Here is a 23,608-nt window from a genome sequence, read left to right as displayed (position 1 = left end):
GCCTTCTTATATTTATGTTTATACCACTCTGAAAATCACTATCCAAGCTAAACAAAATTTAGGTTTAAAAAATAATAATAATAATAAAGCACTTTATTCCAACAGAAACTTAAGGTACAAGTAGCTGGCAGGACAAAAGCTCTAACAGCAGGCTGGCACTTTGTCCTTACCAGCAGAGTGTCTGATACCTTTTCAGTTAAGAGCCAGAGGGACAATTCTGCAGGTGACAGGGCTGGAGCTAAACTGATTATGCAAATCCTTACATGCCAGATACACATCACAGAATAGGCTCCCTTCTCAAGCCACACTTCAGATAAAAGCACAGAAGTGATCACAGCAGCTCAGACTAGATGGCCATGCAGCTCAGTGCCTTAACACTGACAGTGTTCAAAAACAGATACCTCAAGGAAAGCACAGGAACAGAGAGTGTGTAATAACCTTCCTTAGCTTCCACCAGCCTGCAGTTTGGCTCTCCTTGAGAAAGGCAGCACCGAATCCCACAATAACTTTAGGGAAACAGAGCAATCCCTTCAAAGGCCAGCCAGGCCAGCCACCTGAACTGGTGGAGTTTGTGCCATCTCACAGAACCAGGTTAACCCTGTTACAGCCACTGCTTGAAGACAACCAGCTGTGCAAACATTTTCTGATTTACCTCCCCCAACACAACTTTAAAAGGAGTTGGTTACTTTTCTGCGCAATTAGAAGATGAGAACATCAATAGTTTTCCTTGCCTAATTAGATTTTTTTTACACTACCTCATGGATTTTACCCGATAGATAAGGATGTACCTTACCAATACTGGTGCCTACCTTTTACAGATGGATATAATTAATGGAGGGCAAAGGTTACTAGTAATAATTACATGTTGAATATATGACTGCAATTCCTTTACAGCTATTTTTAAATCTTTTGCTTTAATTAATTTTCTATTCTGTTCCCAATTTAAAAATTTACTTCAGTGTCTTAGTTACAATTTTTTTCTGTATACAAACTAACAGATAAATACTTAATTGTGGATAAGTATTTCCCCCTCAGCTACATACTGAACTTACATACCAAGACAGAAATTCTGGATATTTATGTGCTACACAAACTGCCTCAACTTTGATTTTGCTGCTCTAAAATATCAGCTCACTGCATACAAAAGGTCTGTCAAATCAGATTTGAGTATAAATTGGTGGTACCAATTTGGTAGCAATGGTACCAAAAAAAAGCATGATAAGGTATGGGAAAAAATTCACACTGTACTAATATATAATTTATTCACACAGAAACTCTTTGCCTCAAAATACTTCCGCACTGACAGAAGTCATAGCTGCAGACACTCAGCATTTTGGGTATCAGTAACATGAACAAAATAAAAGACTCCATGATGCCATATTTGGATTTAATAGTAAGAAAAACATTTTCACTGAAAGGGTAGTTAAGCATTGGAATAGGCTGCCCAGGGAAGCAGTGAAGTCACCATTCCAGGGAGTGCTCAAAAGACTGGAGGTGTGGCATTTGGTGACATGGTTTAGTGGTGGCCTGGACAGTGCTGGGTTGATGTTTGGTGATCTTTGAGATCTTTTCCAGCCTGAAGGATTCTGTGGTTCTATACTGAAGAAACACAGAGCACCTCGGCAACAATTGCTCTGCTCTCCGAGAGAAATCAGCTTGTAAACAACGTCTTTGGAAGGTGGAATGTTGTTAAAAAACCGTTTTCATTCAAAAACGTAGGAGAAAGAGATCAGCAGAATCTGCTCTCCTACAACTCCTGTACTTCAATTTCCACCAGAGACGCGCTAAAATGAACCGTTTATGCTACGCCTGAAAGCCCCTTGAACCTTCCGGGATTTAGGCAATTGATTCATTGTTTCACATTTAAATAACAACGAGCCGAATCTCTAGGGAACACGAATGTTTGTGCTGCGGGTTTCTGCGCGCCCTCCCCTGTGCCACGACCCCGAGGTCACCTCCGCCATGGCTCAGGCACCCAGCGCGCCAACCTCGGGCACAACCATGGAGGAGACACCGCGCCCCTGGCAGAGGCAGCACCGCGGCCGGGGCTCTCCGCCTCGGCCGAGCTGCTCGGATTAAAGCGTTTCAAGGGGGCATTAGCGCCAGGGAGCGGCGCTGGGTGGGATCACGGGCCAGGCGCGGAGGGAGCGGACGGCCCGGCCGCCTGAGGGGGCTTGGGGCTGTGAGGGAAGCAGACGTGGTGCTCCGGAAAGCGCCGCGCCGGGAGGCGCCGGGGCCAGCCCACCTCGGGCAGGAAGCTCTACCCCCAGCCCCGCCGCGCCTCAGCGGCCCGCTCGCGGCTCTTCTCCCATTTCTGCCCTGGAGGAGTCAGGGCGGACTGTGAGGGACAATGAGTTGGGACTGACAGAGGAACTTCTCTACAGTGAAGCGGCGCCATCTTGCAGTACGGACGAAAAGTTGTGGCGGGCGCCATTTTGCACATGGCCGAGAGATGAAAAGCGCCTTATTGCATTTCCCCTCCTGGGCGCCGCCATTTTAGGTTACGGCATAGCCTCCGCCTTCCCAAGCGCAATCTCATTGGGCGCCGCCATTTTGGCTTACGAACAAGACAGCGACCCGCAGGGGTCCTCACCCCCTCCCTTCCTCCCTTTAGGTGCCTTCATAAAATGCCCGTCGAGAATCCCCTCTTTTTTCGCCCCGCTCCCAAGATGGCGTCGATGCGGGAGAGCGACACCGGCCTGTGGCTGCACAACAAACTGGGCTCCACGGACGAGCTGTGGGCGCCGCCGAGCATCGCCTCGCTGCTCACGGCCTCGGTCATCGACAACATCCGACTCTGTTTCCACGGCCTTTCCTCGGCCGTCAAGCTCAAGCTGCTCCTGGGGATGCTGCACCTGCCCCGCCGGGCGGTGGATGAGGTGAGAGCCGGGTGGGAGACGCAGCGAAGCGGGGAGCGTGTGTGTGTGTGAGGGGGAGAGGTCGGAGTTGGCCTGAGGGGAGAAAGGGGGGCAGTGCCAGCACCACCTCCCCCGCCCGCCCTTTTTTTTCCACACGGGGGCTGCGGGGAGGGGGGACAGACCCCGGGCTGCCCGCGGGGCGAAGCCGAGCGGCCGCAGCTTCTCAGGGCAGGGGCGTGTGGTAGGGCTGCTCCCCACAGCCTTCCCCGCCTCTCCCTCGCAGCCTTCCTTGGACGGGCAGCAATAAGTGGAGAAGGTCTCCCGGCTCGGTCCTCGGTGTGAGGAAAAGCACCGAGATTCCCCGCGATAAGGGAGTGAGTGGAGTGGGAGCTTTGCTGCTGCTCCTCCTCTTCCTGCTCTTCGGGGATTCCCTGCTTGGCACTAGGCTTTTGAAAGCAGTTTGGACACGAAACCCGTTGTGTGGCCCACAGGGACTCATTGTAGCGCTGTGTTTTGGGTGCCTTTTAGCGAAGAGGGCTTTTCTGAGGCAGTGGTTGTGCCATGGCTAGGGGAGAGGCAGGATCGTTCAGGAGCGGTCCGTGTGTGTGTTTCAGCTTCCTCCGCTCCTTCCACAGTACTGGCGGCTCTGTAGGTGTCACAAGTCGAGCATCTCGGCTTTAGGGAGGACAGCAGCAAGTGCTGAAACTTTGGCAGAGGAAGATCTGGGGTCTGCACTGAGCAGTGCTTTTCCCCACCCTCCTGCAGTGAGGTCTTGACTGGGGAAAATTGCCATGATTTTTGTTTCCCTCTCTTTACCTTTCTGGGAGCAGCTGGTGCTTTCCTCTGTTGTCCTACCCCAGCTAATAAACTGGCTGGCTCGAGTCTGAGCTGGCTCTGCAGGCTTTTTCACTTGGCCCTGGACCATGCCTCATCTGCACCCAGTTTATTTTTGCTAGTAGGCAGCTACAGATGTTTGGGGCAATGGCTGGAGAATGTCTGGAAATATTGGGTTTCTTCAGCCAGACTGAAGGAATTCCTCTCCTGCTTCCATCATGTGAAGTAGTATTTCCTGGTAACCATCATGGAAGTGGTGTGGAGTTAGTTTTTACCTTCCTATGTAGAATAGCTGTGCTTTCACCAGTCTTTCTTGGCTAAGACAGCTGCTTCTTAAGCTAAATATACATATATACGAGGCAGGGTGTGGTATGTAACTGGGATTGTTGTGTGCTCAGCTTTTGTGCACTTCTAGGCTGAAAATGGGCAAGCATCACCTTTAAGAAATAATTTAGTGTAAGTCTTGCCATATACCATTTAATGTTTGTCTTGCCATATGCATCTGTATGATTCATCACTGCATTACACTGGTGTCACTTTAAAAAAAATTCTAGTTCAGCGTGTTTATGCTGATTTTTAAAACATGATATTCATGTTTAGTGCTTGTCCAGTGAACAAGCTGTCATCCTTGTGTATGATAAATGGGGTCGTGTTCTGGACAAACAAAATAATCTAGGCCAGAAAGGGGGATGGGAGCTGGTGTGAACTTGTGAGTTTGCAAAATTCCCGTGACCTAAGTAGCCTGGCAGAAATTAGTATTGCAGTGTTTAGAAAAATCAGTGGTGTTTTTAGAATGAAAAGAGCTTCAAAGAGCTTAAGGACCTTCATTAATGGCACTCATGGCAGCTCTTTGAGGGAGCAGCATTCAAACAAACTGAACTGGGTGAACATTTTAAACCAAACCTGAGGAAGAGTTGCCAGCAGCTTTCCTGGATCTGTGCTTGTGTTAGCTGTGGAGATAAAGTGTAGAGAAAAGGTAGTCAGTGTGCCTTTTACTGTGTACTGACAGTGATCAGTTGTGTTCTAAATGTGAAGCTCTTGTTCCTGCTGTAACAAAATACTGTGGGATTTTTCAGTTTGGTAGAGTTCATGAATTCAATCATAAGCTTAATCTTTTATTGTAAACTGATGATTGAGATCTCTTGATTGAGATCTACCCTTAGCGTCTTTAATTGTTTCAGGAACATGAGATTTTTTTCCTTAAACTGGGAGAAGGGCCTTAAAAAAGGTTAAAAATAGAAAAACCCCTGAGGCAGAAGCCCTTAACATTGCTGGTAGGCCTAATGTTATTATTATTACAGGCTTCCTTTTATAGATGGCAAAAATAGCTGATGTAACCAAACTGCTGACAGAAAGGACTGTTGTCATATCAGATGCTCATCATTTGTGGTTAGTTTACTAAGACAGTTTTATTTGTGCAGATTTGTCACCTAACTTAGTATCAAAAATTCCAGCATTTTAATTGGAGTGGAATACCTTGCACACAATACCCAGAAAATAGATAAAATAAACGTGTCTGTGTCCAGAGTGGCTGTGCTGTGCCCATCTCTGCAGCAGCCTTGCCTGTGTGCTGGGTACAGGGTAGCTGCAGCTGCCTGGGAGTGAATTCCTCACTTGGAAATCACCCCCATGTCAGAAAATGGTTGAACTGAACCATGAGAGTGCTGGATGACTCTCTTTGGAAAGTCATCTGTCTCTCCCATGCCATGTGCCAGTCTGCATCGATCCTGTGCGAGAAGCACTGAGCTGGCATCTGGAAGCTTAATTGTATTGGAAAATGTATTGCATCAGCTTTGTGCAGCTTTGGGAATCTTAATAGCAGTTACAGGATATCTTACATGTTAAAAGATATTCCCCTCTCTAGATAACAGATTCAAGGGAGTTCTTTTCTCTTCAAAATAATTTTTTTTCTGTTTTCTGTGTAGTAGCATTTTCATGAAAGCTTAGAATAACATAGAAACCATTTGGGAGCAGACATTTGAGTAAAAAGCAATGTGGGAATCAAGGAAACTGCTAGTATTTAGTTTAGAAGGGATTTAATTGCTCTTGGTCCTTTCTAAATCTCTGTGAAAGCTTCAGTCTAGACAAGTGAATCTTTAGTGAGCCCTCTTGAAAGCTCAATCCTTGACTTAAGTGATTTTATCCTCATATGTAATATCTTTCAATTTTCATAATGTTTTCATTCAACACTCCAGATACTGTATAGATGTAAGTGACTTTGTCCTCATAATACTCTTGTGGGACAGGTAATAAAACTAATTTTTTATCATGCTGTGAACCACATTATTGCATGTTTGTTCCTGCTGACTAATAAGAATAATTGGCTTTCATTTTCATTTTAATTTGTGTTTTGTAGGCAGTTATCAAAAATTCCTTTCCCACTGTAATTCTCTGGGAACAACTTGCAAACTCTTGAATCTTTCGGCTTTTCAGCTGCTAATTTTTTTCTAGATAATTGCACTTGTTTGAAATGATGCCTAAAGCTCAGTATAGTGCTGACCAGAGTTTCAGTTGTGTATTTGGCAGAACTGTTATATTTGTTTATTTTGCATATTATATTCTTGTTAACCTGATTCACAATGGCAAGTGCAAGCTTTCTTTTTATGCCAGTGTTTAATTGATTTGTTCAGGGTTAGACTGTGATGTTAGAACCAAGTCTGGAACCAGGACTGTGCTTCTGTGCTCTCTGAATTGTCTTGAGAGGAGGATCCCTATCCCAGCAGGGACGTGCCAGTTTATTACAGTAGAAATCAAAACTTTTTCCTTGCACTGGCTGATGTGCACCAGGAGCCATCTGTGCAGGGAAGTGGGGACTGGGGAGTGTGGGTGCAAAGGAGCAAGAGGGGACGTGACACTTGCATTTCCCTCTGTGTTGGGAGCACACAGGCTGCTGTGCACCTTTCTGGCCTGCACTTAGAGTTCATTATTATTCTGTGATGTAAAATGGGATATTTTAATCCAATAGTTCTCTTGGCCACTTGAGCTCTTTTTCATGATTCAAATGCAAACCACATCCAATAGTGGTATTGACCCATCCTGGGTCTGTATTGTGTAAATATTAATACTGTGTTTTCAATCCAATGCTTTTAGTTTAATGAAAATATTCTATAATGAATGCAGCTCCCTCTTAAATACCATCTTTTCTATAGCCTCAGAAAGATGAAAGTTTCATTTGGTTTATTAGCCAGCTGTTGATACATTTGTCTAAATGTGTGGTTATACACGTTAATTTAGGCAGAATACAAAGCAAATAAATATTTGAAATATTTGCAAGTAGTCATCTTGGAGCTGTCACATTGTGTGTTACTTGTAACACTTCCTTTTAAATACCTTCCCACAGTCCTGTTTGTCCTTCCTGCACAGCCATTATTAATCTGCCTGTGTTCCCAGACACTTCCCATCCTGCCTGATCCCTGCTTGCTAGATGTTTCTAGTCGTGGCCTGTGCTTTTTCTTGTGTGCCAGCAAGCTGATAAAAATACTTAAGATCCTTAAGTTTTAGATGAGAAAGACACTGGGACATGTTACATCAGATCTTGACATTCATGCTTAACAAGATGCTGATGGGAGTCTTAATGACCCAGTGTTGCAATCATAGACAATTAAGAATTAGGGATTATGGCTCTGCCCTGTAAAGTAACAGGAAAAGTGCATGTAGCATTCCCTGATGAGTTGCATTTCATGCATTCTCAAACCATAAATGAAATGTTTCTTTTCAGCTGCCAGTTGAACAGTGAGGTGGGAACATGTATTTAAATTGCCATTTGAAGGCAAACCTGAGTCAAAGCTCGAATCCAGGCTTGTTAAATGCAAAGCCATATTCAGGCAAGGTCTCTGGTTAGCTCACAGCACTTGTTAGTGCTTCCCTGTGTGTGATAGTGTCTGTTATTTCACCATGTTCTTTCTGTCATGAGGCCTTGTGATAGGCAAGCAAATTGTTTCTGGGCTCCTTTCTTGAAGGAACCAAAAGCTTGTTAAGCTGTGGGTTTGGGCATAGATAGGAGGCCTGAACTTGAACCCTGAGAGCAGAGGGGTGCAACATGCCCACACCAGAGTTCTACAGGAATGTTCATAGTATGGGCATGTAGCTCTGTGAATTTTGGTACAAACAGGAGTTTTGTGAAGCAGATATGAAGAGTAAATTGTGGGATGCAAGAGACATTTTTCCTCTGACTTTGCTTTGATGGAGGAAATGACATTCTGTACACTTACCTGCATTAGTGGTGTCTGCAGAAAAGCTTGTGAAAGCTGTGAATTCATCAGCGCTTCTGGGATGTTTTAGGTGTTTTCTGTAAATCAGTACCTTGATTCCTTTAGGACAAATAAAAGAACAAAAGACTTTGCTCTGATAGTGTTCACAGTCATTGTCATCCACTGTAGAAGTGACTTTTGTTAAGGATTGAGGGTTAGAATAGAGAGGTGGACAAGTGTGTGGGGGTTCTGGTGGGGTTCTGTTTACTGAGGAATAAGTGAGCAATAGAGAGCCAGCAAAGACTGGAACCTCAGAAATTGATTCTTTCCCCTGGGTGAGGTTGGTTAAATTTGACAGCACATTAAACAGTGTGTGCTCCTGGTTATGTGCTTGATCCAAAGCAAATCAGTGGCGCTGCTAAGATGGGAACTGGCCCGTGTAGTGTGTTCTTCCTGCTCCCCTCTTTGTGGTTCTGGTGTTTGTGTGGCTGCAGTCAGTCACTCTGAGGAGCTACAGAGGTGCTCATTTTGGGTCAGATGGACTGATTGTTTCACAGGCACACAGTGTGTGAGACATAAAACATGCAGGGGGTAAAGGACAAACTGGCTCTGGAGTGGACTTGTAAACCCTTCCAAAGTGAGAGGGCAATAACATTGTGCACATGAAAGGACTTGAGAAACGTCAATGTTTGTTTGCCTCTGAGCTTTAGAAGTGGATGGGAGAGGAATGGGGAGCAGAAATTTATTTCTTTTATTTACAGTTGTATGCATAGAGTAAGTTCATTTTATTAAATCTTTTCATATAAGAGTGCTTTAAATAAGGGAAAGAAGCAGCATGAAGGTGAAGATGAGTCTCTTGCTTGTCTTCCTGTGTTCAGAGACATGATGACTGTAACTAAGCTATATGTGCCACACTGGGTGGTGAAAAATCAAAATCGATATATTTCCTTATACTTGCTTGTACATTCTTCAGTGTTAATCCAATGCAGATAGAGTATGATAAACTGCTTTATGTGATTTTACTGTGCTGTTTTGTGGCTTGTTAGACACACAGAATATCTCAAACACCTTAGCTCACTAAAGCTGGTGCTGTCACGCTTACATGAAAATTTACTTAGACAAAAAGAAAGTTCAGTCTTTGGGGTTTTATACTTACTTGTGGATGAAGCAAACCCCGACTGTAGTCACCTTGATTTCCATGTCATAGTTCCAACAGATATGTTGGTCAGTAATTAAAAAAATTCCATTACAATGAAACTTAAAATTTACTTCATTTATTTATTTACATTTTACAAAATAGAAAGATAACTTTTTCCTGACTATGAAACTTTGGGTAGATGGAAAATCTTGTTGCTCATGGCATGTTAAGGGGGCTATGTTTACTTCCCATAATATGTAATTTTTGTCAAACATTACAGTATTGATTAGGTTATTTTGGTCTCAGCTAAAGTAATATTTTGAAGACAGTTGTGATGCAGATGCAATCTATGTAATTATGCTGTAGGCTGGCAAGGGGCACATCTTCATTTAGATGCCTGTTCTAAATAACTTGTGTTGTATTTGCATATTCCCATCACTGACTAGAAGGTGTGGGTCCACAGGGAGTAGGAATGTAAAACACAAGGAGACAGTAATGGAAAAATTTGGCTGCTGCTTTTGAAAATGCGCAGTGCTAAACAAAGCTTTGAGCTGCCAAAAGCTCAAAACAGAACTTGGGTTAGATTGAGGGAAAGCAGTTTAAAAAATCACCTTGGTTCATTCTTTGCTTGGTTCTAGAGTTAATGTGTAACTGTGTGGAAACAATCTCCCTCTTCCCTTCCCCAGTAGTAAAACATTGTGCATGTTTGTGTCTTTTTTAAATAAATCCAACTACAACCTGTTTAAAACTGTTTCCAATTGGTTGATTTTCTTTTTCTTTTTTTGTTAGATGAAAGGGGCACTGACTGAAATTATCCAGCTCGCTACCTTGGATTCAGACCCCTGGGTCTTAATGGTAGCTGATATTTTAAAATCCTTTCCAGATACTGGCTCCCTTAACCTTGATCTTGAAGAACAGAATCCCAATGTTCAAGATATTTTAGGAGAACTTAGAGAGAAAGGTAAGCCTTTTCTGTTGGTGAAAATTGCAGGAATGTGGTGCACTTTTTTAGGAATAACCTGTCATTTCACAGGCAGCCTTGCTGTCTTAAAGTAGAGATAGAAGAACAAGCACTGTCTTGTCTCTGGACTACTACAGTTGATGACCTGGAATGTAACTGGACTGGGAGCTGTGGTATTTGAGAAATGGTAGCTTCTTAAATTATCTTTTCACATATCATCAGAGTATAATGTCAGCTATTGCCCAGAGTGTGAAGGGCAGCACAAAAGTTGTGTGGATTCTTTAGTAGCACAGGCTGTGCTGCAGCTTAGCAGTGAAGATGTTTTCTGTGTTGCTCTGACTCACATTTGTGGTCCCCAAGACAACAGCAAGTCTGTCTTGTGTGGAAGCTCCACCCCTGGCCTGGGCAGGGGCTGCCTCTGTGCAGTGTCTGGGCAGCGGGGGCTCGGTGCTGGAGGGAGGCTGCTCTGGGAACAGTTGTGCTGCAGATTGCCCAGCAGCTGCTTCAAACAGCAGCAAAACTACCGATGGCTGCAAAACTACTCCTACTCCAGTGCCTTGATTTTAGCACATGGTCTGGAAAAAGCCCTCGAGCATCCATGGACAGCCACAATCTCGGGGCTGGAGATTGCAGCAAAACAATAATTAAATGACTTGGAGGTGGAAGCACTTTGTTTTCTTTCTATAAACAAATGATCATTTGTCTATCCACACTTGTGATTTGGATTTTTATTCAGTAGTTTGGTTTTCATGTGTAATTTTTAAGGAATCTGAGAATTCAATATTTTTTATCTATTTTTTGACAATAGCAGCATATTTAAGATACCTATAATTTGGCTAGGTATAATTAAAATGGAAGCTTTTATTAAGCTAATGGGAAAAGCAAACATTCTAATAACTGGTTATATATTGTGTAATAATTGGAACTAAATTACTCTTGGTGTTTATACAAGTAATCTGAAATTGAAAACCACCTGTACAGTCTAGTTGTAAAATGTTTTGTCATTAGCTGTCAAAGAGGTGCTAATACCCCTGTGTACTGTGTTAACTCTCTATGCAGTAAGTGAATGTGAAACTTCAGCTATGTTGCCGTTGGAATGCCAATACTTAAACAAAAATGCCTTGACAACACTAGCTGGGCCCCTTACTCCCCCAGTGAAACATTTCCAGCTGAAAAGGAAACCTAAAAGTGCCACTCTCAGAGCTGAACTCTTGCAGAAGTGTAAGTAGTATTAAGACTGTGTACAAATTAAACGGTAAAAGGCCAATTAATATTGAGTATATTCAGTCTTATTCTCCAGAATTGTGATACACATTAAAATGTTCTATTACAAGAGCTTTTCTGGATGAGGATGGATTGATGTGTGGAAGAGCAGGTGCAAATCATTCCAGCCAGGATTGCATTCAAATGCTTATATGGATTTAAATGCTGTTCACATTTCAGGGCATCCAAAGAGCTGGAGCTTCATAAAGCACAGACAGGTCCTCTCCTGGTATAGTAACAGTCTGACAGAGGACACCTTTGGTTAAAGCTCCTGAAGCAAAAGTAAAATGAGGACAGTTTTATTTTGCCATGTGCTTTTGGAGCAGAGAGCAAGGGCTGCTAATTAATGCTTTCTTTGACTCAGTGTGGCTGAATAGGGTGTAAAAACCAAGAGAGTTTTCTCTTTAACAAAAGGCAGCATATGTGTACATGTATGTATTGGTAGCTGCTTGAACTAAGTGATTTTAAAATAGTTTACTGCAGCTGCTGTTCTGTTGCAGCAGCTTGCTGCTTTCTTGCATGTAACTTCAGTTGGTCTGGTTAAATACAAAACCTGTAAATTTTCATAATTTGTCATATAACTTTTAAAAATTATTTAAATTTCTACTGAGTAAATTGCCTTTTCTGGTAATTTCTTTTAGCTTAGGCCACCTTGTCCATTGCAGTCATACTGATTTTGCATTTTCTCCAAATACTGTGTTTACTTCACATAAATGACCTGGATTTTAATTAAAATACAATTCTTTGTTGGTATTCCTATCGCTTTATCTATAAGTTAATAACATTTTATGTAAGAAACATTATGTTATGTATTTCCAGCACAAGTTCTGTAATAACTAAAGCCATTTTTCCTTTTAGCAACAGAAACTGCGCAGCAGCTCAAGAAGACTGCAGGAGTGCCTTTCCATGCCAAAGGCAGGGGTCTGGTCAAGAAGATAGATACAACAAGTATGGCTCACTTTCATCAGTTCTCAGAAAGAAAACCTGCTAAAGTAGCCTTGATGAAGAATCAAATTACCACCTGTTTTTTACAAAAGCTTAAATTTTTTTTGAGGCAATGGATTTCTTCCTTTCTGCCTCCCTCTCTCCTTATACTTAAATATTTCTGACATGTCTTGTCAGAAAGAACAACAGTGTGTGGGGTTTTTCAAATGGCAAGTATATCTGCCATGCTTCTAAAGTGTATGCAGCTAGATCATGCCTATAGACTTTGATAGGAATTTAATTTGCATCACTCCAGGAATAACTCCTGACTAAGCCATGTTGCTCCAAAAGGGAGAAGAGTGGATCAGAGTAGTCTGCTCTGTGCTCTTTGAAATGCTGTGAAGTAGATTGAAACTATTTTGTGCTTGTAGAATTCTGTCTGGAGAAAGAAAAGGGGACAGCATTCTCTGAAGCCAAGGCTGAGCAGTGAATTCCAGGTGGCAGACCTGTAGAATGATCCTTTCAGCTTTGTATTAATGCATTTCAGCTGTTTGCTGAAGTTCCTGAACTGCTTGAATTTTTCAAATAAGGTGTGAGAAGAGGGTTTAAAATTATTTACATACTCTGAAGTCACTGCACAGGTATAACATTCCTGGCCACCAGTGATGCTGAGATGGGAACCTTTGAGTGATTTCTTGGTGTTGTGGCTGGAAGTACTGTGAAGTACTAAGTACTTTGTGTTGATGCTATTTAAGATGTGGCTTTGAGGGCTGATGTTTGGCCTTGTGTTCATGCAGGAAATGCAAAAGGTCTAGTTGTAATTCGAACTAAAATTTTTCCATTATAGAAAAGGACTCTTAGTTCTTGGCTGTTGAATTATTAAAACCAGTTCTTAGAACCTGGCCTTTAGAGCCAGTTAGCCTCCAGAAACAGGAGTTGGGGACCTGCTGAGGTTTGCTCTGCTGGAAGGTGCTCACATGGGTCAGAGTATTGTCCTGTGGTTGAAACATTTTCAGTACAACATTTAGAGGGATCCAGAGTCTCTAAGCTCAAACTGAAGTTCTCTGTTTATCATCAGGGCATGATGAAATTGTCAGGAAGCTCAAAGACCTGATAGATCTGTATATGTATCCCTTATCTTTTAAAAGTTAGAAGATTGCTGTGTTTAGTGCTAGCATTAAGTGTGAGGTAGAGGGGCAGCATCACAGAGTTGGGAGGAAACAGATGCTTACAGGTGTAGCTGATGCTGCTGAGTGTTGAGATAGCAGGTGTTCTGTTTGCACTGTAGACCCAGATTGGTCCTCCTCCTTGTGCAAACAGCAGCTCTAGATTTTCATTTTTTTTTCTAGATTTACCCGTGTGAGGCAGTACATTACCTTTGCAATATATCACAAGGCCATAGCCTTGCATGAGCTTGGCTAAGATTTTTGGTTAAATACAGTTTTATCAAGTAATTTGATTGTGAAAATCAAAGAGCAGCTTTGGCAATAATTGCATTCAAAAGATTTATGTCCTATACTGTTTTACATGTTCAGAGTTTATTTTTTACAAGTAAGGAAAGCATCTGTGTGTAAGGAAAAGTAGACTTTGTTAGCAGTGATTACTTCATGTAGAATGGGGTTGTAAGCATTGGTCAGACATTGGCCCTTATTCCCTTTTTGAAAAGTAAAACCTAATCTGACCTTTGAGGGACATGTAGTGTTATAGCTAATTCCACATTATAATATTAATGTTTATTAGAAACATTTTAATTTAAAGGGCAGGTAATGTGTGTATTAAAAAGGGGAAGAACTGAAGAACTCATTAAAGCATTTATCATAACCAGTTAAACACATATTTCAGTTGTTGCTTTCTTTGCTCTTCCCTAAGCACCACTCAAAGGAATACCAAAACAAGCTCCATTCAGGAGTACTTCAGCTCCCAGTGTTTTTAGTCCTTCTGGAAACAGAACTCCCATTCCTCCTTCAAGGACACCTTTGCGCAAAGAAAGAGGAGTGAAGGTAGGTGCACCCCTTGTTTGTCTGCTCAGCTCTCTTCTCTCCCATAAAGTGAATTTCTGCTGCTGCTTTGAATCAATATATTAAAGGAAAGAAAACCTGAGGATGATATTTATAGATAAATTATATGCATTTAACAATGATTATTAAGTTCTCTGTGGTCTTTCTTTTTAGCTTCTAGATATCTCTGAGCTGGATATGGTAGGTGCTGGTCGTGAAGCAAAGAGAAGAAGAAAGACATTAGGTTAGTACAGCATTCTACTTACAAAGGCTGTCAGTGCACCTGCAAATAGGATCAAGATTTGTAGTACCATTTTGTTCTTAATTTGCTAAAGCTTAGCCTGAGCTAAACTTAAAAAATTAGAGGATGTGATACCAACTAATACTTGTGAATGAGGTAAACCCCTGACTAAAATAGGTTTTAAGGGTGGATTTTCATTTGTTTCAGTGCTCCTACTCACATTGCCTTGGCCTAGGTAATACAACTCAATCATGTGAAAGGATTGAGCAAATCAGTTTTGCTTTGGGCAGGCTGTAGGTGTGTGAGTGGCTTCAGTACTGGCACTTTTCTGAGTTATTTTCATCTGCTCAGTTCTACTGGCTGTATGGCCATGTAAATTAGGTGAAAGTAATGTTGAAAAAATTTATAGCCCTTTCCAAAATTTTGACTGAGGTATTAATGAGTGAACAATATCTGATACAGTGCTTTTAAGGCAAGTGACAAAGTTGTGCCCTACTTAACCATATCAAGAATGTACACTATGCAGCATATTTTTCCTAAAACACTTTTTTTGTGTGTGTTACAAAAAAACAATACCACCTCAGAAGAAAACCATAATTGCAATTAAAATGTTGCTTGGGTTTTCATGCCTTCTAGTATCAGATTACTCAGTTCCTGTATCCTGTACAGTGTTGTTCAGTTCATTACTGGGTTCATTATAAAATAAAACAGTGTTTGGAGATTACTGTATCTATTTCAGCATATACCTTTTCAAGCACGTTTTAGCATACTTTGAGAAATGCATTTTTAGATCTTTGTTTAAAAAGTGTATTCAATATTTCTGAAAGAATGTTTGGACTCACTTGTATTTTTATGCAATAGATACAGAAGTTGTGGAAAAGCAAGCCAAAGAAGAAACAGTAGTAGAAAATGCTACCCCAGATTATGCTGCTGGCCTTGTATCTACACAGGTAAAACCAAGCAAAATCAATCAAACAAAAACCAACCAGTCAAAAAAAAAAAAAAGAAAAATAATACTCTTGACATATGCTGTTATAAACCCCTTAAACACTGTAATGGCATTATGCTCACTTGTTGAAACATGTCTCTTTATGTAAAAATTTCTGTGTAATTTTTTCAAAATTCCATTACATTTTCCCCAAAGAAAAAGCAAACCTGTTGCCAGAAGTTGTTCAGTCAGGGAAAGGAGGAACGTGTCATGTGTAGACCTTTTTCCTCCTATTTCAGGTCCAGCCTTTGTGTCCTCAGGATATAGGTTCTACAAGAATGTTATGTCCTGCCCTTGCTTTTGAGTGAGAAGCTGTCTGCTGGGCATGTGTGACAAGCCAAGGCCAACATACAGGCAGATAGTGGTAGGCCAGAGTCAGGAGTGAAGTTCATTGCCTCTCTTTCTGCAGAGTGCTAAGAGAATCTTTGTTTTAGCAAGTTCCACATTTTACAGAGTGTCCATATTTCATCTAGTGGGCCTACCTTAAATGATTCGTCTGTTAGACTTACTCACCCCAAAACATCTTTCCTCTCTCACCCCTTTATGTTCAAAGGCTGGATCAGGCAGTGAAATCATCAACCATACTGCTGTTTTTATGCTGTGTATGCAGTGTCATGTATAATTAAGTACCAAACAAGGCTTTTTCTGTAGGCTCACCATGGTAGATGGCATCAGTCATGTGGATGTTGGCTGCCTGTTTCAGTGGCAATGGCGTTTTTGCCTGTGCTGTTACTGCTGCCTTCTGCTTGTCTGTGTCCCAGAGGCCTTTGTGTTCTCCTGGGTGAGAGCCTAGCAGATGCTCATGGATGAACATGGTTCTGCTTGCTGGTGGTGAAGAGCACGTTTCCTCTGGCAGATCACTTAGTCCTAGAGTGCAATTCTTCATAGAGTGCCATCAACACAAATTTCTGGTGTTTGAAGTAGAAAGTCAGTGTTGAACAGGTTGTTAGGTAGGATTCCTAAAAGAGGAGGCTGCAGTTAAGTTCCCAAAAGGAACATCTTAGTAAAACAAATGTTGAAGTTGCATTTAAAATGCAGAAACAGCCCATGAATACTTTCGGTGTGGCTTTAATGTTTTCTTTTCTGTTCTGTAGAAACTTGGCTCGTTGAACAATGAGCCTGCACTACCTTCTACGAGTTATTTACCTGCTACCCCCAGTGTGGTGCCGTCTTCCTCCTATATCCCAAGCTCTGAAACACAGCCAGGTAACTGACACTTCTGTGCTCTTGGGACCTGATGAATGCAACTCTGGACTGTTTTACTGTCTGCCTGCTCTTTTATTTACAAACCTCCTGTCCCTCAACTTGAATGAAACTCCACCTTAGCAATATAATATCCATTGCAAGACTCCAGCCTTTGAGTCTGGGGAAACCAGACATATAATTTAACCTAAGTAAAGAAAATAATTGTTGGCTCTAAAGTTTTAGAGTGACTGCTAGCTAAGCCAAGTAAGTGAAACAATTTCCTGATTTTTTTCTTACAGTAGTAGAAAATTCAGCTTTTGCTATCCCCAAAGAGTAATCAATATAAGTCTGAAGTATGTATTCATGCACACACATGCTAGCACATACAAAACAGTTGCTTTTGGAAGTCAGTTTTATTTCTAGAGCCAAATGTGTATTACCTTTCACACAGTTTGGGATTAAGCCATCCATTTTTCCTCTACCTTTGTATAATGAAGATAATAGCTGACCTACTGCATATTTTGAAAAGTGCTGTTATTTTCAATTCTAGAAAATTACCAATAGCAAAAAATAGTTTGTACAAGTCCTTTTTTCCTACAGTTTTATTTTAACCAGCTTGATTTTATTTTTCCTTCCCTGCTGTGTGTGAAGTCTTTAAAAGAATGTATCAGTTTATGCTAAAAGATGTGCATGGCTGGGATTCATTACCAGCTCTGTCCATTAGCAGAGAATCAAGTTTATTTCAGTTTAATATATTATTTTTAAATGTGAGTTGTGGCATTTTGGGCACTTGAGAAAACGACATAGATGCAAGACCCAGTCATTTCATTTGGCCTCAAAACAGTTCAGAATCTCTCTGAAGGTCTATGCATATCTTTCTCTGGCAGAAAATTGGCATCTCCAGAAGGAATGCAGCCAAGAACACAGCAGTGTGTCAGCAGCTGTAGTACTATTTTCCAGAGTGTTGGCATTGTGTTCAGCAGCAGGAAAAGTCTAGTTTAAAATTCTCTATTCTGTATCCTTTCTTTTAGGAGTATGGAGTATTTAGCTTTTCTTAGGGACCAGGAACATAAAACTGTTTGGTTGATTGAAGATGCACACAGAAGATCCTCAGATTTGGTCTCATATAATCTGAGGTTGCATAATTAAGACATTATGAAAATAAATAAAGACTTTATGAAAATCAGTTATTTTGACAAGAGACAAAGCCAGTAATGAAACTTGTAAAAGAATAAGGAATATCTCATACTGCAAATGTTTATCCTCTCAGTTGTTCCACATCTACTGAAGAATACCAGTATTGCTAAAACCACAGCTGTGTCTGTGCCAAAGTGGAGAAGCAGAGATGTCTCCTTTCCTAAAATCTGCTCTAAAGGGCACCAATGTAGCTCTGATCTGTATCTGCCTGTAGTCTTCTGTGAACACAGGGTAAACAGGTCACCTTAAAGCTCCTGAGGTTTGTGAAGGCTCCAGCCTGTGTCCAAGAGCTGCAAAAGAACGTGGATAGAGTGTCCACTGGGTAATCACCACTGGCTGGACAGATGGTAACTTGTGTGGTCAAGCTGCTGTGATTTCATGAGCTGCCTCCAACTGCAGCCAGGTCTGCAATAGTATAACTACCTTACTGCAGGTGAATGGATCAGCTTTGAGAAAGAACAGTTAAGCCTTGTGGGGTTTTAACTTCTAGGAGTTAGTGTTTAAATAACGAATAATTTGTGAAAACTGCATTTGAATCTGACATCTGTTAAAGGATATTTGTATTTTCACTATCTTAATGGTACTTCCTTTGAAAGCTGCTGCTACATTAGGTAAAAACTGATGAAATAATTTTTTACTTGCTCTATGTAATAGAGTTCAGCAACAATCCTGGTAGGATCAGAGTACAGTTGTTAGAGCTATACAAACTGAAAAGTAAGTATTGCAGTTTCAGTTTAATAAATTGGATATTGATTAAACATCAAATTTGGTGCTAAATATAGCATATCCATATGGAACAGCTAGTTACTCTGTTGTCTAACGATTTCTAAAGATAATTGAGTGGAAAGAGCATTAGCTCTGAACTTTTTCATATGGATATTAGTTGGCATATTGAATGGTGGTGCTAAAATGGAATCATCAGAGATTTTAGCTTTCTTTAAAGGCCACTGGTGGTGCTAATCCCTATTTGTGGATTCTAATGTTTTAACTATCCTAACTGGTTTTTGCAGCTGGCTCTGCACGAGAGGCCTTGCAGACCAACAGACAGACTGAAGAACCTGCAGCTCCAAATGCTACCACAACTCTTCCTGCGCAGTTCAAACAAAGAACCCCCATGTACAACAGCAACTCCAATCCCCCTGCAGCTACACCTACCTCACCCCTGACACCCAGCACACCTCCTGCCATCTCCCCGGCGGCACAGGCACCACAAGTGGCCCCCCAAACTCAGCAACAGCCACCACCGAAGAAAAGCCTCTCTCTCACAGTAAGTAAAAACAGATTCTTTTTGACTGATGGCTTTGATGTGGATTGGATCTTGTTTAGATGTTGGCATTTCTTGGCTTTTGGATTATGGAGTGGTTGAGGCTGCTTTTTTTATAACCAAAGATTACAAAAATACTTTGTGGTTTAGCATGCTGTCTTAATGTTATTCACAGCATTTTTAGCTGTGCAATGTTAATGTTTCAGTATGCTGTTTGTTATGCAAAATAATGTATTGCTCATTATAAAGAATTTTGGGAGAAGGGTGTATTTCCAGCAGAAATTGCCCAGCCAATTGCACATAATATAAATTGCTTAAAATTGTCCTGACATAGCTGTACTAGGAGAAAATACATAAATAGATTATTTTAAGGTAAAAGATTTTGTTTCTGATCCACCTCATCCCCCCATTACACATTTTTCAAAGCCTGAGAGTGGGGATATATCTTGAAGCTTCCTATTTCTGGTGCATATATACCTGGTTTGGTAACTTTTATGTGCATGCTTGGAGTCCAGTTCAAGCTTAACTGATCAGAAGACTTTGCTAACCATATCTGTAAGCCTGGCTTGCAAGATCTTACCTTTAGCAAGCTGGATGACTTCTTTTCAGTAACTCTACTGCATTTATTAAAGGAAAATAAATCCTCTGAAATTATCATAAGCCTGGGTTTGTTGGATTGTAGAGAAAGCATTGGATTATTTTCTTTTTTCCCTAATGCCATAAAGGACACAAAATGGATAACATAAATATTAAGCCTCTCACATGTTTCTGTAACTCTTTGAAGTGAGGTGCTTTTTTCAATGTCCAGAGTTCAATGGAACTGCTGTGCATGTTAGGTATAAGTATTGCAGAGGGGAAACCTTGAGGTTAGGATATGTTTTTTGTTAACTTTTTGTAGGTCCTACAAACCTTTGCGTTGTTCTTTTATGGTCATCTGTGGGTATTAAAGTGGTCCCTGTTGGCAGAGTTTTTCTCAACTGAATTGACATTTATTGTGTTTGTTACAGAGAGAGCAAATGTATGCTGCACAGGAAATGTTCAAGACTGCAAACAAAGTTACAAGGCCAGAAAAGGCTCTTATACTTGGATTCATGGCAGGATCCAGAGGCATGTATTGATATTAATTTGGCTTGGTCCTGAATACACAAATCTGAAATACAGCCCAGCATTTCTAAATGTACATATGAATGTGCTTTGCTTTAGCTTTGTCTGTATGTGTTGGACTCTTTGCTTTACACTGGACTCTACATACTTTGATGAATTATAGTTCTAACTACCTGGAAATGGGTCTTTAGGGTCCATTTCCACTAAGTCAACTGGTCTGTCAGAAAAGCTGCTGACCATGATATAACTGAACTCGCTGTAGAATCAGGGCTTAGGGTTGAAGAGAAACAAGGCAGCTGGTAAGCTGTGAACAAAGTGGTTGGTTGCAACTGCTCTGCCTAGAGGACCAATGAATGTGAATTCTTTTGTAGCCAGCTGATGTACCAGCTGGGTAGTACAGAACCTCTTTGCTTATTCCTTGCTTTAGAAACTGGCAATTGTTATCTCAGGGACTTTAGATAACAACTGGTGCTGTGAATCACAGGGAGATAAGCTGTCTCATAGCTGGATCCTGTTATGTATTGGCCTTGATAGACCCAAGCTGTTTTACCTAGAAGATTACTGGATGTAAGATGAGAAGGGGCTTAAGAGTCCTTAAGTGAACTCCATCATCTGCACTAGCTCTGGTTTCTAATTTGGTATTTGTGGGCTCTTACCACCAGAGTCCTGCAGCCTAAGTGTGGCTCATGCGTTTGGAGTAACGCAATGCGCTGGTGAGAATGACCAGAGCAGAGTTCCTGTGGTGAGCCCTGAGCTTTGAGTTTGGTCCATCTTACATTAATGATGGGTGTTTTCAATGCTACTTCAAATTGCACTAGGTGGCTGTACTTTAATATCTACACAGACAGCCTTTTCTAATGTAAGGTAAAATATTATTTTGGAAGTGTGTGTGATGTAGATTCACATATACATATATAGTAAAGTAAATATTAACACGAATTCCTTTAGTAATAATGCCAGCACCTTCTGAAGGTTGGATAAATAACTACCAACTGATATTCTTGAGCATTATTCCAGTACCTTGAAGTGTAACATTTAAAACTTCTACTGGCATGGACCTGAGTCTGGGACAAATGGTTTCAGTGAAGCTTTTTGGGCTTCCTTAACAGCTAAAAATTCTTGAGGCATTTAACTACAAAATATCTCCCAATTAAAGTAACTCTGGTAGTTCGTTTACCAATTCCATTTAAATTATAATCTTCTCTTCTGACTCTTGAGGTAGAGAGAAATGACACTGGCAGGCTTTACTCCCTCTTTTATTGTTCTTGCAATTATGTTAGCCTTGAGCTTTGTCTTTTGGGGTCTGGTTTTGTTATTTTTAAAACTTGGTCTCAGGAGTATGGAGGAGGAAAATCTTTGTCTGGTTTGCTCACCTTTGGGTTTGAGAGTTGTTGATTGTGTTTTGTGGGGATTTTTTTTAAGCATAATAACCACCTGTCTTGTCTAATATACTGTTGTATATACTAATGTACTGTTGAAATTTATAACGTGTTTCTCTCCTTGTTTCTGCAGAGAATCCTTGCCAAGAACAAGGTGACATCATCCAAATTAAACTTAGTGAACATACAGAAGATTTACCAAAGGCAGATGGCACGGGCAGCACCACTATGTTGGTTGACACAGTCTTTGAAATGAACTATGCTACTGGTGAATGGACCAGATTCAAGAAGTACAAACCTATAACTAATGTTTCCTAAGAGATGCAGCAGCAGCAGACTGGACCAAATCAAGTTTAGAGTCAGCCAGCTCATAGAGTATGTCAACTGTACAAAATGGCATTCATGTGTACATTTCTTATTACCCTCCAGAGTAGAAGCTGTGCTCTTCAACCAAACTGAGCTCAGTGAACACAGATGTGTTTGATGGTGTCAAACTCACTTAATTTCTTTTTTTATTAATCTTGGGAGAGGGAAAGATGATCTTGGGGGAGGGGGGGACATTGTTGGTGTGTTTTTGTTCAGGATGCTGAAAAAGGAGATCACAGCTGAAAGGTTACAGATGGGAGCAGCTTACTGCTAAGTACCAGAAGAGAAGACTACTGCGCAGTCACTCACGGTTTACTGTTAACTGAGGGCACAGATCTTTATTATAAAAACATTTTCCTTGGCAACATGAGTTCTGTCGTAAGAATGGATGTATGAAGCACTACAGGTCGGTACTTGATAATTTTGTATTTCAGCTGCAGTATAACTATTGCAGATGGTAGATGTCAGTGTCTAAAGGTACCCACTGTATGTTTAGCTTATTTATGCTTGGGTCATAGGATGAGATTGAGCAGCTTTGTTTTAGCAGTGGGAACAAAATGACCTGGACCCCCTTATGCATCTGAAGGAGATCACTTTATTGTAGAAATCACATTATTTTAAACCTTTAATCTCAACCTGACATAACTGAAACCAACCTGAGACCTAACAGAACTTAACAGAAAGAAGGCACCCATTGACTGGCTCAGCTGCCGTGCTGCAGTCCACGTGTCCTATCATCCAATCAGCTTCCTGCTCTTGTGCTGTCCACCGTTCCTCCAGCCAATCACAATCTCACTCCCAGCTGTCACTCAACTGACTCTCACCCCTCCAGCCTGCAGCTGTGCCTTTCCCATGGGGCCTTCTGGAGAGCATAAGCCTTAATCACTTTAATAATCATTACCCCATATCCTACATCTCCCCCCCCTCTTTTTTATTAAGCAATGAAAACTTACTAGGAAAAACCTAAGCAATTCCTAAGACATTAGTAACAGTGACACAATAATAACTTACAGCTTTTCAAAAACTGTAACATAGGCTTCTCTGGTGTGAGTAGGTAACACTTAACAGGAACATAATTCAGTTTTGAATGAAATTAACAAGGTGAAGCTTACATCTGCCTATATGCTTTGCTATCACCCAGGATCTCCCAAGAGCCTTCTTTTCACAATGAGGACTTGGAAAGTCTCTTCTGGATGAAGCTTTCCTGTTTACCTCAAAGGGGTCTAGATTTTGCAAAGCTAGTGAGTCTTATTTTTGATATCACCTGGGTTTGATAGCAAACATCTGGGTTTGATAGCATACTTTTCCTTGCCAGTCGAGGCCATGGCTTGGCCAGAGCTGTGACCTAGATTGGGAAGGCTTTCCTATCATATCCTTAAAAGAAATCTTCAGTAATAACTCAAGAACAGCTGGCTTTGTCATAAATAACTTGTAAATAACTATAACTATGTACATATATATACAGCTCCTTTGAAAGTACCATTTACCTTTTTGTCACAAACAAACCAAAACTATCAAAGGAAACATCTTTGTCTTAGCCAAGCCTGCAGCCCCAGGCAGGTTTGCTCCTCTGAGGAAGCAAGGCAGAGGTACAAGGTCCTGGTGGCTTGCAGCAACAACGCTGGGGCTTGCTGTAAGGGTGGCATGGCAGTGCCTGTGCCAGGGGAGCCACCTGCTCACTGCTGGCAGCCCCGTGCCCCAGAACAGTGTGGTCTGCTC

General features: G+C 41.3%; 1 protein-coding gene across 1 annotated transcript; it reads left to right on the top strand.

The window, feature by feature from the left end:
* The first annotated feature begins 2,614 nt into the window (after positions 1-2,614).
* Positions 2,615-22,291, top strand: NELFA (negative elongation factor complex member A). The gene is made up of 11 exons (XM_064710192.1): positions 2,615-2,879; positions 9,810-9,981; positions 11,041-11,202; positions 12,103-12,192; positions 14,038-14,168; positions 14,340-14,409; positions 15,268-15,356; positions 16,489-16,600; positions 18,787-19,043; positions 20,048-20,147; positions 21,657-22,291. Exons 1-11 carry the CDS (start codon positions 2,628-2,630, stop codon positions 21,839-21,841), a joined length of 1,620 nt encoding a protein of 539 aa, XP_064566262.1. The 5' UTR covers positions 2,615-2,627; the 3' UTR covers positions 21,842-22,291.
* Positions 22,292-23,608: the final 1,317 nt, after the last annotated feature.

The sequence above is a fragment of the Zonotrichia leucophrys genome, chromosome 4 (assembly GCF_028769735.1).
Source record: "Zonotrichia leucophrys gambelii isolate GWCS_2022_RI chromosome 4, RI_Zleu_2.0, whole genome shotgun sequence".
Classification (NCBI taxonomy): Eukaryota; Metazoa; Chordata; class Aves; order Passeriformes; family Passerellidae; genus Zonotrichia; species Zonotrichia leucophrys.
Note: the sequence above shows the minus strand (reverse complement) of the source record. Positions and strands in the feature narration are given on the sequence as shown.

Bases quoted from the DNA above. Each gene is read 5' to 3' on its own strand.
- NELFA (XM_064710192.1), top strand. From the start codon at position 2,628: ATGCCCGTCGAGAATCCCCTCTTTTTTCGCCCCGCTCCCAAGATGGCG. The intron at 9,982-11,040 runs GTAAGCCTTTTC...CTCTCTATGCAG, and splicing joins AGGAGAACTTAGAGAGAAAG to TAAGTGAATGTGAAACTTCA. The intron at 11,203-12,102 runs GTAAGTAGTATT...TTTTCCTTTTAG, and splicing joins AGCTGAACTCTTGCAGAAGT to CAACAGAAACTGCGCAGCAG.